This window comes from Chiloscyllium plagiosum, unplaced genomic scaffold, assembly GCF_037043375.1.
Source record: "Chiloscyllium plagiosum isolate Xiang-an unplaced genomic scaffold, Cpla_swu_hap1 HiC_scaffold_8, whole genome shotgun sequence".
In the NCBI taxonomy this organism is placed as follows: Eukaryota; Metazoa; Chordata; class Chondrichthyes; order Orectolobiformes; family Hemiscylliidae; genus Chiloscyllium; species Chiloscyllium plagiosum.
In genome coordinates this window covers 101,292,575-101,308,798 of record NW_028270146.1, presented here as the reverse complement: position 1 = coordinate 101,308,798, position 16,224 = coordinate 101,292,575, and the positions used below count along the sequence as shown (strand labels likewise).

Below are 16,224 nucleotides of genomic sequence, written 5' to 3'. Positions count from 1 at the left end.
TTCTAACAGCGGTATATTTTAGGTCACTTGGATATTGATTACAACTAGTTGATAAATTATTTACATCCTATATAGTGAATATTAGGTTGATACAGTACTTAAACCTGAGTCCCACTGAATATTTGGCAGTCTAATAATTTTTCAGTATTTGTCTAGTGCATTCTCTAGGGTGGCACGGTGGCTCAGTGGTTAGCACTGCTGCCTCACAGCACCAGGGTCCCAGGTTTGATTCTGGAATCAGGCGACTGTCTGTGTGGAGTTTGCACATTCTCCCGTGTCTGCATGGATTTCCTCCGGGTGCTCCGGTTTCCTCCCACAGTCCAAAGATGTGCAAGTCAGATGAATTGGCCATGCTAAATTGCCCATAGTGTTAGGTGCATTGGTCAAAGGGGAAATGGGTCTGGGCGGGTTACTCTTCGGAGGGTTGTGTGGACTGGTTGGGCCGAAGGGCCTGTTTCCACACTGTAGGGAATCCAATCCAATCTAATCTAATTGAAGGTCTTGTGGTTTGAAGAGAATTAATGAATTTCTAATGCATCAAAATTGCAATAGGCACCATTGAAGCAAGTCACATTTTTAAGAGTTGACTTTAGCTGCATCCCACTTGGTGCTTCTTTTTCTCAGTCACTCATGGGATATGGACATCACTGGCTGGGCTGGCATTGATGCCCGTCCCTAGTTGCCCTTGAGAAGGTGGGAGTGATCTGCTTTCTTGAACTGCTGCAGACTATGTGCTGCAGGGAAACCCATGACGGAGAAAATTCCAGAATCCCAGTAACAGAGAAGGATATATTTTCATGAGAGGATGGTGAGTAGCTTGTGGGGAGCTTGCAGGGGGTGGTGTTCCCATTTATCTGCTGCCCCTGTCCTTCCAGATAGAAGTGGTCATGGGTTTGGAAAATGCTGTCGAAGGAATCTTGGTAAATTTCTGCTGTGCATCTTGTGGATAGTACGCACTGCTGCTACTGAGCATCTGTGGTGAAAAGAGTGGATGCTTGTGAATATGCTGCAGTAGCAAGAATGAGTCATATTAACCTAGAGGGAGACATTTTCAGTTTAAAGGAAATCAAGTGGGCTGCTTTGACTTGGATGATGTCAAGCTTCTTGAGTGTTATTGAAGCTACACTCATACAGGCAAGTGGGGACTATTCCATCACATTCCTGACTTGTAAATAATAGCCAAGAGAATCAGAAGGCATGATTCCTAGCCTCTGACTTGCTCTTGTAGCCACTGTACTTATATGGAGAGTCTAGATCAGTTTCTGGTCAGTGGTAACCTCCAGGATATTGGTCATAGGGATTCAGTGATGATAACATGATTGAATGTTATTTGCCAGGCATTTGTGTGGCATGATTACTGCTTGTCAGCCCAGGCCTGAATATTGTCCAGCTCTTGTTGCATTTGAACAGGGACTGCTTCAGTATCTGAGCAGTCACATGGTGTTGAACATTTTGCAATCATTGACGAACATCCCTTCCTCTGACCTTATGATGGAGGGAATATCATTGACGAAGCAGCTTTTTCCCTTCCAAAGATGACTCCTTTATTTCACACCAGGCATACAGGTAAATTGCTGAATCTTTTAAAATAATTTTTAAAATAGTCCCAACTGTCATGCAAAGAAGGAGTTAATTGATTGATAATATGTTAGATTTCCTATGTTGTTCCTGCAATCAAATGTCATGTTCTGTCATGATTTTAAAATTCTTTGCCGCATTTATATGACATAGGCATGGTAATTCCTCTCAGTGTTGTTCTACTGATAGGGAAGTATTTTTTATTCATTCGCAATTTGCAGATATCATTGACTAGGCCAGTACTTTTTGCTCATTCTTAATTGACCAGAAGGCAGTTAAGACTCAACCACATTGCTGTGGGTGTAGAATCACATTTAAGCCAGACCAGGTAAGGACAACATCCTGAACAGATATTAGTGAGCCAGATGGGTTTTCTTGACAATTGACAACAGTTTCATGGTCATCATTAGACTCTTAATTCAAATTAAATTCAAATTCCACTATCGACCATAGCAGGATTTGAACCAGGGTTCTGAGAACATTAACAAAAAATGACGAAACTCAGCATTTGTGGGGAGAAAGCAAAGTTAATGTTTCAAGTGCAGTGACTCTTCATCAGAACACTAGACTAGAATCATTGGACTTGAAATATTAAGTCTGCTTCTGCCTTACAGTTGCCATCAGACCTGCTGGGTTTCTCCAGCAATTTCTGTTTTTGTTTCTGATCTCCAGTATCCACTGTTCTTTGTTTATTTCCCAGACATTACCTGCATTAATAGTCCAATGGTAATACCACAGGGCCATCGTTTCCCCTTAAAAATATTATTGATTAGATTCCCTACGGCCCAACAAGTCCACACAGACCCTCCAAAGAGTAACCCACCCAGACCCTCTGACTAAAGTACCTAACTCTATGGGCAATTTAGCATGGCCAATTTACCAGGCCTGCACATCTTTGGATTGTGGGAGGAAACCAGAGCACCCGGATGAAACCCATGCAGACACAGGGAGAATGTGCAAATTCCACACAGACAGTCACCCGAGGCCAGAATTGAACCTGGGACCCTGGTGCTGTGAGGCAGCAGTGCTAACTACTGAGCCACTGTGCCGCCCCTTCAGTATCTGAGCAGTCTGACGTTTTAAAATAAAATTCTGCCTAGCTTGAATGTCTAGCTCTATGGCTACAAATTTTTCCCTGGCTTTGCTGCTCAGGTTTTGCTCTTAGTTAATAGAATATACCGATTAATTCCCAAAAATGAATGTATAAAGCGGATTTAACAATACAATTATTTATCCAGCCATCTTCTTCAGAACCAAATTATGGCTGATAGGAAAAATAATTTTTAGAATGTTCTCTGTTCTCCCTGTGGTGATGTAAATTAATTCAGAGGTTTCCTGGCCCTCCTCCCTGCTGACTCAAACTTAATTTGAAAATATTCCTTGTTTTACCTCTAAGGTCCCACTCCCACTCCAGCTACAGCTGCAAAATTATTTTTTAAGAAATCTTCCAGGCAAATTGCAGCCTGCAGTTAACCAAGAAAATCTCTGTTGTTACATGAATTAATGTGACGTTCCTTGGTTAACTCCTATCTACTACAAATTAGTGCAGCAGAGGAAACTGAGTGCAAACCTGATAGTTTAGTGAATACAGTAACTAGAGAGTACTGTGTAAACAAATTAAGTTCCTTTCTTGCAGTTTAGACGGTAAGCACATTCTGCCATGAGGTTGAGGTAGTTAATTAACTAACTAGTTGATTTATCTAGCCCCAGTTCATTTGGCTTGAAATAAAGTGTTCTTGACTTTGTTTGGATGGAGCAGATTTTTTCAGGTGTGTCCAGGAAGCATTCCTGACACCGTATGTAGATAGGCCAGCTAGAGGGGAGGCCATATTGGATTTGGTGCTTGGCAGCAAACCAGATCAGGTGTCAGATAGAACATAAGAACATAGAACAATACAGCACAGAACCGGCCATTTGTCCTAGCTTAAGCACCTATCCATGTACCTATCCAATTGCCGCTTAAAGGTCACCAATGATTCTGACTCTGCCACTCCCACAGGCAGCGCATTCCATGCCCCCACCACTTTCTGGGTAAAGAACCCACCCCTGACATCCCCCCTATACCTTCCACCCTTCACCTTAAATTTATGTCCCCTTGGTAGGAGAGCATTTCGGTGATAGTGATCACCAACTCTGTGACCTTTACTATAGGCATAGAGAGGAATAGGAGCAGATGATATGAGGAAGTATTAAATTGGGGGAGGGGGAATTACGATGATATTAGGCAGGAACTGTGGAGCATTAATTGGGAACAGATATTCTCAGGGAAATGCACAACAGCAAAGTGGAGGTTGTTTCGGGAGCACTGGCTGCGGGTGCTGGATAGGTTTGTCCCACTGAGGCAAGTAAGGAACCTTGGATGACAAGAAATGTGGACAAGAAGAAGAGGGAAGCTTACTTAAGATTGAGGAAGCAAGGATCATCCAGGGCTCTAGAAGGTTACAAAGTAGCCAGGAAGGATCTGAAGAATGGACTTAGGAGAGCTAGAAGAGGGCATTAAAAAGCCTTGGTGGGTTCATTTCAGGAAAACCCCAAGGTGTTCTTCACTTAAATGAGGAACAAGAGAATGGCCAGACTGAGGGTAGAGTCTAGATTAGAGTGGTGCTGGAATATTCCTGATGAAGGGCTTTTGCCCAAAACGTCGATTTTCCTGCTCCTCGGATGCTGCATGACCTGCTGTGCTTTTCCAGCATCACTCTAATCTAGACTCTGGTTTCCAGCATCTGCAGTCCTTGTTTTTACCTAGACCAAGAGTAGAGCTAATCAGGGATAGTGGAGTGCCCAAAGTTGGAGAAGACAAGGGAGGTCCTTAATGACTACTTTGCTTCAATACTCACTAGTGAGGGGGACTTGTTATTTGTGAGGAAACGGGCTGATATGCTCAAACAGGTTGATGTTAAGAAGAAGGCTGTACTGGAAATTTTGAAAGACTGAGGATAGGAAAGTCCCCTGGGCTTAGGAAAGTCCCCTGGACAGAAAGGTGGAAACTGGAGACTGTAAGAATCTTGAAGATAGCATTAATAATGGGAAGAGTAGGCAGAGAGCAGATGAACGCAAAAGAACTGGTGGCCTGAAGTGCATATACTTTAATGTAAGGAGTATAGTGGGTAAGGCAGATGAACTTTGGGTTTGGATTGGTGCCTGGGAGTATGGCGTTATTGCAATCACAGAGACTTGGTTGATGGCAGGGCATGATTGGCAAATAAATGTTCCAGGATATAGACGCTTCAGACAGGATGGGGGAAGAGTTGCATTGCTGGTCAGGGATGACATCAGGGCTGTGCTAAAGGAGGACACTATGGAGGGCTTGAGTAGTTAGGTATTATGGGTGGAGCTGAGAAATAAGAAGGGTGCAGTTTCATTTTGAGGCTGTATTACAGGCCTCCCAACAGTAAGCGTGAGGAATAAAAACAAATAGATAAACAGATTATGGAAAGTTGTAGAGGCAACAGGGTAGTGGTGATGGGAGATTCTAATTTTCCCAACATTGACTGGGATACACTTGGCGTCAGAGGTCTAGATGGGGTAGAATTTGTAAGAAGCATCCAGAAGAGTTTTCTAGACCAGTATGTCAATAGTCCGACGAGGGAAAGAGCCAATACTGGACGTGGTTTTGGGGAATGAGTCAGACCAGGTGGTAGACGTTGCGGTGGGGGATTTCTTTGGGAACAGTGACCACAATTCTGTAAGTTTTAGAATAGATGAGAGTGGTCCTAAGGAAAGAATACTAAACTGGGCCAAGGCCAATTATATCAAAATTAGGCAGGAGCTGGGAAATGTGGATTGGATACAGTTATTTGAAGGGAAGTCCACATTTGATATGTGGGAGGCTTTCAAAGGCACGTTGAAGATAGTGCAGGATAGGCATGTCCTCTTGAAAGCAAAGGATAGGAAAGGCAATATTCGTGAACCGTGGATGACAGGAGAAATCGTACAACTAGCCAAGAGGAAAAGGGAACCATACATAATGTCCAGACAGCTAAGAACAGAACGGGCCCTGGAGGAATATCGGAAGAGTAGGACCAGTCTTAAACGAGGAATAAAGCGGGCTTAAAGGGGTCATGAAATAGCTTTAGTGAGCAGAATTAAGGATAATCCCAAAGTCGTTTATTCTTATATCAGAACAAGCGGGTAACGAGAGGAAGGATTGGTCCAGTAAAGGATAATGAAGGAGGGTTGTGTATCAAATGGGTGAGATTCTGAATGATTGCTTTGCATCAGTGTTCACTGAGGAGAGGGACATGATGAATGTTGAGATTAGAGATAGAAGTTTGATTAGTCTGGATCACATTGACATAAGTAGGGAAGATGCGTTGGGTAAGCTAGAGGTTATTAAGGTGGACAAATCCCCAGGATGGATGGAATCTATCCCAGGTTGCTGAGAGAGGCGAGAGAGGAAATAGCTGGTGCCCTGACAGATATCTTTGTAGCATCCTTAAACACAAGTGAGGTGCCAGAGGACTGGAGGGTTGCTCATGTTGTCCCCGTGTACAAGAAGGGTAGTAGGGATATTCTGGGTAACTACAGACCAGTGAGCCTGACGTCGGTGGTAGGAAAGTTGCTGGAGAAGGTACTGAGGGATAAAATCTATTTATATTCGGAAAAGAATGGGCTTACCAATGATGGGGAACATGGTTTTGTGCAGGGGAGATCGTGCTTTACCAACTTAATAGAGTTCTTTGAGGAAGTGACCAAGTTGATAGATGAAGGAAGGGCTGTAGGTATCATATACATGAACTTTAGTACGGTATTTAATAAGGTTCCCCATGGTAAACTAACAGAGAAAGTGAAGTCATGTATACAGGGTGTTCTAGCTAGGTGGATAAAGAACTCGTTGAGTAACAGGAGACAGAGAGTAGTAGTTGAAGGGAGTTACTTGAAATGGAGAAACGTGACCAGTGGTGTTCCACAGGGATCAGTGCTGGGGACTGTGTTGCTTGTGATATACATAAATGATCTGGAAGAGGCTACTGTAGTATGATCAGCAAGTTTGCAGATGACATGAAGATTGGTGGAGTAGCAGAAAGCATAGGGAATTGTCAAAGAATACAAGAGAATATAAATTGACTGGAGAGTTGGGCGGGGAAGTGGCAGATGGAGTTCAATCCAGGCAAATGTGAGGTGATGTATTTTGGGAAGTCTAATTCTAGAGCAAACTATTCAGTAAGTGGAAGAGCCCTTGGAAAAAGTTGATGAGCAGAGCGATCTGGGAGTTCGGGTCCATTGTACCCTGAAGGTTGCTGCACAGGTGGATAGAGTAGTCAAGAAGGCAAACAAGAAAACAAACTTAACCTACTCAATCTCTCTGCATAGCTAGCACCTTCCATATCAGGCACCTTCCATTCCGATGCTTGCCTTCATCGGACGGGGTATTGAGTATAAGAACTGGCAGGTCATGTTGAAAATTGTACACAACATTGGTTCAGCAGCATTTAGAATACTGTGTACAGTTCTGGTCACCACATTACCAAAAGGATGTGGACACTTTGGAGAGGTGCAGAGAAGGTTTTGCGAGGATGTTGCCTGGTATGGAAGGTGCTAGCTATGAAGAGAGATTGAGTAGGTTAAGTTTGTTTTCATTAGAAAAAAGGAAATTGAGGGAGGGACCTGATTGAAGTCTACAAAATCATGAAGGGTATAGACAGGGTAGATAGAGATAAGCTTTTTCCCAGAGTGAAGGATTCAGTAACAAGAGGTCAAGCTTTCAAGATGAGAGGTGAAAAGTTTAAGCAGCAAGTACTTTACACAGAGGGTGGTAGGTGCCTGGAACGCATTGCCAGCAGAGGTAGTAGAGGCAGGCATAGTAGATTCATTTGAGATGCGTCTGGACTGATGCTTGAGTAGGTGGGGAGCAGAGGAATACAGATGCTTAGGAATTGTGCATCAAGTAGACAGTAGATTTGGATCGGCTCAGGCTTGGAGGGCCGAAGGGCCTGTTCCTCGGCTGTAAATTTTCTTTGTTCTTTGTTTTTTGGGCCAGACTGGTATACCCAAGATTTCTACAGGAAGCGAGGGAAGAGATTGCTGCAATGATATTTGCATCCTCACTGTCCACTGGAGTAATACCAGATGATTGGAGGGTGGCAAATGTTATTCCCTTGTTCAAGAAAGGGAAAGGGATAACTGAAGGAATCACAGACCACTCAGTCTTATGTCAGTGCTGAGCACATTATTGGAAAAGATTCTGAGAATCAGGATTTATGATTATTTGGAAAACCATAGTTTGATTAGAGACAGTCAGCATGGCTTTGTGAGGGGCACGGCATGTCTCACAAGGCTGACTGAATTCTTCGAGGATATGACAAAACACATTGTGAAGGTAGAGCAGTGGATGTTGTGTACATGGATTTTAGCAAGGCATTTGCTAAGGTTCCCCGTAAGGAGGCTTGGGATATAGGGAAATCTGGCTGTCCGGATACAGAATTGGCTAGCCCATAGAAGACAGAGGGTGGTAGTAGATGGAAAATATTCAGCCTGGAGCTCGGTGGCCAGTGGTGTTCTGCAGGGATCTGTTCTGGGACCTCTGCTATTTGTGATTTTTAAGAATGGTTTGGAAGTAGAAGGGTGGGTTAGTAAGTTTACAAATGACATGAAGGTTGGTAGAGTTGTGGATAATGTGGAGGGCTGGTATGGATTGCAATGGGACATTGACAGGATGCAGAGCTAGACTGAGAAGTGGCAGATGGAATTCAATCTGGAAACGTGTGAAGTGATTCATTTAAAAAAGGTCGAATTTGAATGCAGATTACAGGGTTAAAGGCAGGATTCTTGGTAGTGTGGAGGGACCTGAAGGATCTTGGGGTCTACGTCCATAGATGCCTCAAAGTTGCCACCTAAGTCAATAGGGTTGTTAAGAAGGTGTATCGTGTGTTGGCTTTCATTAGCAGGGGGATTGAGTTTAAAAGCCACGACGTTATGCTGCAGCTCTGTAAAGCCCTGGTTAGACCATACTTGGAATGTTGTGTTCAGTTCTGGTCGCTTCATTATAGGAAGGATGTGAAAACTTTAAAGAAGGTGCAGAGGAGATTTACCAGGATGTTGCCTGGACTGGAGGATATGTCTTATGAAGAAAGGTTGAGGGAAGTAGGGCTTTTCTCATTGGAGTGAAAAAGGATGAGAAGCGACTTGATAGAAGTGTGCAAGATGATGAGAGACATAGTTAGAGTGGACAGCTAGAAAATCTTTCCCAGAGCAGAAACGGCTATCACAAGGGTGCATAATTTTACGATGATTGGAGGAAGGTTTGGGGGGATGTCAGAGGTAGGTTCTTTATGCAGAGAGTGGTGGGTGAGCGGAATGTACTGCTAATAGTGGTGGTAGAGTCAGTTACTTTAGGGACATTTCAGTGAATCTTAGTTTGGCACATGGATGATAGTAAAATGAAGAGTGTGTAGGTTAGTTTGATGTTAGAATAGGATAAAAGGTCAGCACAGCATTGAGAGCTGTAACTGTGCATTACTGTTCTCTGTTGAGTGCAGCTGAGGAAATTGTGGGTAAACCTGAGAGTTTGGCAAATGCTGGGGAATGAAGAGTTTGTTTCCGTTTGATTTTCTGTCCCACTCATTCTGTCGGAACAGGTTCTTGCTGTAATATTTGTGATGAGTATTCTATTGAGGTTTAGAATTGATATTCTGCAGTGAGTGCACAAGAGATTGCTGCATTGAAGTATTGGCTAGGGAGGACATTATGGATGGTTTTTATAAGTGATTGGGGGAAGCGATCTTTTATCTCCGAGACCACACGACCTGCTGGAAATCGCATGACTGCTGAATTTAGTAAGTCACACCCCACTTCAGCCACTGGCATTGCAGCCATGGAATGCCTTGCTCAGAGCCATTGAACTTAAATGACTTTCAAAATCTGATGAACAGAGCTTTGCTGATGTATTGGCATCACTGACCTTCCTCTTCAGAGTGGGTTACTCAGATGTTCCCAAATATGTCATGGTTAAACCAGAATCAGGCAAGTTCATATTCAGTTGGGAAGGCAAAGGTTCACGACTTTGCAATTTAGTCTTCTGGCTCTTCCCACCTGTTTTGAGGAATTAAAGCTTCCCCTTCAGGAACTTGCAATTTAAAATAGTTAATGCAGTTCTCATTGAGCACACAACAAAATATTTTCTCTATTTTAGGAACCTGTCAAATGTAAAAGAGGAAAGTGACTGTTTCTCCCTCTGTTACCATACAAACACACGTTTCTGTCATTGTTAATAGGGAAGGTCCCCCAGGTGTTGAGGTTGGTTGTATTTATACAATATGAATATGATAGTAGAATTTACATTTTGGGTGAAGAATGATGAAAGAATTATAAAGAACTTAGAAAAAGTAAGAAAATTTGTAACCTCTAGATCTAAAATTAATAAGATAAAATGATATACAGAGAAACCATGATTATCCGGTACTCGATTAACCAAATTTCGGATTACCCGCACAAGGTTGCAAGGTTCCAATGCTTGACTAACTATGTTATCTGGCATTCGATTAACCAAACAAAATACTCCCCGCCCCTGTCCTTCGAATAGTCAAGGTACCTCCGTAAAGACAGAAAAGACAGTTGGTCCAGTGGGATTAAAATTAAGCCTCGGACACCAGTTCAGATGTTCCAGACCAATTTTGTTCAATTAAACCAGCCCTCAATAACAACTAGGGTATAAAACTCAGCACTTTGCAACAGCAGTTTATTTATTTCCATAATTACTAATCTTTTGGTAATCCTGTAAAATTAATTTATGTTGAAAGTTTTTGATTGCACAGTATGGTTCACTGTGTTTGTTGAAAAGGTTGTTTCAAGTTAATCGCTAGAAATCTTTATTGGCAAATTGAAGCTTTTTTAAAAATGGTGTTTCTATATATGAGCAAATGGTAGTTAAAGAGAGTGTTGTGCAAATCTAAATTAACTGCCATCAGTAATGTTTATAAAGAAGATTCTGCGCAAGTAAGTAATGTGAATGTCACTTATTTTTATACAACAGATTGGATATAAAAGAGAAGAATGAAATACAAAGAGACACTGGAGGACAAGTATGTATGTGATTGCTAAACGGAGGCTTCTGTGGCGCATCAAAAATCTGTTTTCTTTATTTTTGATTATTTCTCTGAGCTGTTTTAATATTTTATTAGAAATTAACAAGGCAGGGTGAGATATATAAAAGTGTATTCCAAAAATAATATCATGAGCTCAATCACAACCTTGCTTCTACCCAGCAAAAGTGATTTGGAATGATGCTAGAAACTAGCATTATTAAGATGGGGGTGGGAATCAGAGAAAACTTACATTCTCAGTAACCTGAAGATAAAATGTGTTTCATCTATAAAATTTATATTTAAAACAATAAGACTAAAATAAATAGGAACAGGAGCAGGTTGTTCAGCCCCCCTCGAATCTGCTGTGCCATTCAGTAGGACTATGGCTGATCTGACACTCTTCACTTTCCTAGGCAAAAGTGAGGACTGCAGATGCTGGAAACCAGAGTTTAGATTAGAGTGGTGCTGGAAAAGCACAGCAGATTCAGTACATTCTTCACTTTCCTGCCCTTTCCCTGTAACCCTGAATTCCCCAACTGATTAAGAATCTGTCTATCTCAGCCTTAAATATACACTAGGACCTTGCCCTCACAGCTTTTGTAGCAATGAGTTCTAAAGACATTCAACCCTCCAAGAGAAGAAATTTCTCCTCATCTCAGTCTTAAATTGGCAGCCCATTATTCTGAGACTATGCCCTCTGATCGTAGATTCTGCCATCAGGGGAAATATCCTCTCAGTGTTTACCTTCTCTCAAGTCCTGTAAGAATCCTACAATTTTCAATAAGATCATCTCTCATTCTGCAAAACTCCAACTGCTTCACTTCAGACTTCTCTGTAACTCTCAAAGTGGTTCCTGGAGATAAAGAGGTCCAGACTGAGTTCATGTATTGACACTAGTTAATGTATATGCTTGGTATTTTCCATGTCTGATTTCTAAAGCAAAATTAACATGTGATGTCTCTTAACAATTAACAGAACTGTAGAAGGAAGAAGAACGTGCAAAACGGTGTGAATAAAGCAAAAGCAGCATTTAGCCTAGGTCCCAGGGGGTTCAGCATGTCTGTGTAAAGGACAAGACCTAATCATTTGCATCGTCTTTGGCCAGAAATGCTAAGTGAATGCTCTATCTTGGTCTCCTCTTGAGATTTTCAACAATGATTTTATTCACTCCACATAACCTCGAGGAATGTCTTTAAACAATGGATATAACCAACTCTATAGACTCTTCCACACTCCACCCCAAATACTAAAATGTGCTCGAGAACTAGCTGTGCTCCTAGTCTAACTGTTCCATTAAAGCTGCAACTGTGACATCCACCTGACAATATGGAAAACTGCCTTGTATTTCCTGTCTACAAAAATCAGGTCAGATTTATCCAGCCGATTACCACCCCATTGCTGTACATTCAAATCATCAGCAAAGCAATGGAAACTGCTGCCAATGGAGCCATTGAGCAGAACTTGCTCAACAACAACATGCTCACCATTTGGGTTCCAGCAGAGCCACTCGACTCCTGACCGCATTCCAGACTTGGTCCAAACATGGACTAAAACAGCTGAACTCCAGAGATAAGCTGACAGTGATTGGACTCATTCAGGAAGCTCCAACAGCAATCAAAAAGTTCGACTTCATCCAGTCAAAGGAGCACACTTGATCGGCACCATATCACAGACATCACTCCCTGATGATGCCATATTTGTTCAAAATGTCCCAATGACTGGAGTTGACAAAAACAGCATTTCCTTTGAAGAAAATAAGTTTGTGAAATTCATACAGAAACAGTTAATGCAAAGTTATATTTAGGCAGTTTAGCTGCACATCTTGCCGACATTAGAGGAAGGTTCTTGCAAGTCACCAATGCTGATGGTGAAGCCTTGTAGCCTCTGAGTAAGCTGAGGGATCACCATGTCAGACCTGTCCTATGTTAGAACATTTGGAGAATTAAGAATTTTTTTTTGTTATTTTGATTAAAATAATTTTGTTTCCTTTCTCTTGCTCCAACAAAAATTGGAATAGTTTTGAAGCTGAATGCTTTTAAAAGTCAGCTACTTCGTTTTTAATTAAAAACACAGTTTGTGTTTTTCATTGTCACGGTTTTACTATCTTCACCCTCAGCAAAGTAAATTTATTTCCAGACTTATTGTTAATTAAAATCCAATTCTAGGAGATTTTAAATCATTACAGGAACTTAGTCTGCATTACAAGCTCTTAAGCCTAGTCATAAAGTAATGTGTCCTCATTCCTTGGAGTTTTCAGATTACGAAAAACATTTCAATAAAATAAATCTCCTCTGCTCCACAATACCATAGCAGAGACAACTTCTCAAAGCTAACCAATCTGAGTGCATAGAAATCGTTGTTTAACAATGCTGGAAGGTTTTTTTTAATTTTTGAAACTTGAATTGAGCATGAGTTTACAGCTTTCAAAAAAAAAGAAACTTGGAATCAATCCTGGATTACATTTAGTAATGGCTGCAATATTAAAGAGTTTAGAATAATTAATAGTTATAGGACAGATGTCAGAGATAGTTTCTTTACTCAGAGAGTAGTAGGGGCATGGAACAGCCTGTCTGCAACAATAGTAGACTCGCCAACGTTAAGAGCATTTAAATAGTCATTGGATAAACATAGGGATGAAAATGGTATAGTGTAGGATAGATGGGCTTCAGATTAGTTCCACAGGTCAGTGCAACATCGAGGGCCGAAGAACATCTATTGTAATGTTCTATGTTCTAAAATTGTCAGTTCACCTAAGCACAGTAGCAAATCTTCTTAGGAGTAACTATTAAGTAGTAAACTCACTTAAAAATAAATTAAGTATTCAGATCTGCTTAAAAATGAGTTCAGAACATGCAAGCAAATATTACACAAAGGTTATGCTCACAGTCCAAGTATAATTTGATGCTTTTGGTTATGACTGAGCTTTTCCAGAAATTCTATTCAAAGACCTCAACTTTGTGTCCTGACCTTTGAGATCGTTTACCTGCAAAACTAGCTTTAAGGGAGTACTGTGTTACTTCAGAAAACACCTTTTTTTGTTCTGTTCCATCAGAGAGAATTCTTTGAAGGATCAAATAGCATGTTTGTTTTGAGCCTCTTGTCTCAAGGTTCATGTTTGAGAGTTGCCAGCTGCAGTTAGGTGGCAAGTTACTTTATTGTTTTCCTTTCAGCAAGGGTTGAAATTCAGCATTAGTTTTTAAACTTTTTATATTAAATTCTGTCTTATTTTTAACACTTCAAATTCTTCATTAATTTGGTTCATTCCTTTAAACCACCATAACCCCAAGTACATGAATTTCAATAAGAGGATTGACGCAAGAATCCGTGCGTGATTGGTTATGTCACGTCATATTGACAATGATAGCAATACCGTCAGGGAAATTGGAGGTTAGAGAAATGAGAGTACAAGTGTACTTTTTAAACTTACGTAACAGTTAATGTGAGTGATATCAATAATCCAGTACCATTTCTCATTTTAATGGAATACATGTTTGGTGTTTTGTGGTCTTGCTAGTTATGCAGACTGTTAATCGGTTGTGTTATAATAGGAGTGGTATGAGAAACGAGGAGGAATTATAACATTAGAGCATAATATTTTCTAAATGCATTAAACTTTAGGAAAGATTTCTCTTAAATCTGGGCAGGCAATGGTAGATACTATCAAGAAACTGTCAAGGATTTTGGGAAATAAACATCCCCAATCAGAGGGTAACACAAAAAGTCAAGTGTGGTTTTCTGAAAAGAAGTCTGCATCTTAAATCCCTCAGGTGATTATTGATCAAAATTTAGGCAATTAATATTTAACCAGACCAGTCCTAACATGTCCCACTTCAGGAAAACTCAGTAGTAATGGAACTTATTATGGTAATGAAACTGTAAAAAAAAATCAATGCCCAAGCCTTTTAAAGATTCAAACTGCCCTGCAGTTGAAATTTCATACAAAACACCTTTTGCTGTTAATACAGTATATATTTTACATTAGATGCAGCTGCATTTAATGTGAAGTATTCTCTTGAAAATAAGATTGAGAATGTAAAAACATTAATAAATACAATAAATCTCAAATGTAGTCTGACAAATATTATCTTCTTTGTGTACATGCATAAGAAGAGCAAAATAAGTAAATTAAGGAGGGAAAATGAGGCATGAATTTTTTTTTAAATCATATAAAGGTAAGTAAAGGGTTTCATAAGTCTGTCAGGAAAAAATACCTCTTTGTAGAGAGAATGCTAATTTTTATCTGGCTTATTTAACATATATTTCAGTTCATTAATCACAGAAGTAAATGTATCAGAACATAGAACATTTCAGTGCAGTACAGGTCCTTTGGCCCTCAATGTTGCTTCAACCTGTGGAACCAGTCTGAAGGCCGTCTAACCTACACTAGTCCATTTTCATCCATATGTTTATCCAATGACCATTTAAATGCCCTTAAAGTTGGAGAGTCTGTTCTTCCATGCTCCTACAACTCTGAGTAAAGAATCTACATCTGACATCTGTCCTATATCTATCACCTCTCAGTTTAAAGTTATGTCCCCTTGTGCTAGCCATCACTATCTGAGGAAAAAGGTTCTCATTGTCCAACCTATCTAACCCTATGATTATCTTATATGTCTCGATTAAGTCACCTCTCAACCTTCTTCTCTCTAACGAAAACAGCTTTAAGTCCCTCAGCCTTTCCTCATAAAACCTTCCTCCATACCAGGCAAATCCTAGTAGATCTCCTCTGAACCCTTTCCAAAGCTTCCACATCCTTCCTATAATGTGGTGATCAGAACTGTACACAATACTCCCAAGTGCGGCCACACTAGAGTTTTGTACAGCTGCAGCCTCTGGCTCTGAAACTCATCTGACACACCGTATGCCTTCTTAACAAACCTATCAAACTGGGTGGCAGGTTTCAGGGATCTGTGTACACGGACAATGAGATCTCTCTGTTCATCTACACCACCAAGAATCTTATCATTAGCACTGTACTCTTTAGTCCTGTTGCCACTTCCAAAGTGATTCACTTCACACTTTTCTGCATTAAACTCCATTTGCCACTTTTCAGCTCAGCTCTGCAGCTTATCTATGTCCCTCTGTAACCCATAACATCCTTTAGCACTTTCCACAACTCTACCGATCTTCGTGTCATCTGCAAATTTACTATCCCATCCTTCTGCGCCCTCATCCAGGTCATTTATTAAAAATGACAAACAGCAGTGACCCCAAAACAGATCCTTGCAGTACACCACTAGTAACTGAATTTCAGGATGAACATTTCCCATCAACCACCATCCTCTGTCTTCTTTTAGCTAGCCAATTTCTTATCTAAACCGCTAAATCACCCTCAATCCCATGGCTCCATGTTTTGTGGAATAGCCTACAGTGGGGAACCTTATCACACGCCTTACTGATATCCATGTACACCACATCAACTGCTTTACTCTCATCCACCTGTTTGGTCAACTTCTCAAAGAAAGGTAGAAGAGGTAAATCTAGAATTAATTAAATATGTACATAATAAATGAAAGGGAAGTATTTATGAAGCTGCAAAGCTAAAGAAAGATGAAGTGCTCAAACTGTCTTAATACAGTGAATGTTCCTCAACATAATGAGGGAAGCATGAGCTAAGAACCTA

General features: G+C 40.8%; 1 protein-coding gene across 5 annotated transcripts in view; it reads left to right on the top strand.

Moving 5' to 3' along the window:
* Positions 1-16,224, top strand: part of LOC122553883 (uncharacterized) — a 287,844-nt gene that overhangs the window by 250,687 nt on the left and 20,933 nt on the right. For all 5 annotated transcript variants that reach the window (XM_043698346.2, XM_043698344.2, XM_043698343.2 and 2 more), the window contains one exon: positions 10,550-10,598. In XM_043698346.2, coding sequence (XP_043554281.1) covers positions 10,550-10,598 — 49 coding nt within the window. The remainder of the gene's footprint in view (positions 1-10,549; positions 10,599-16,224) is intronic.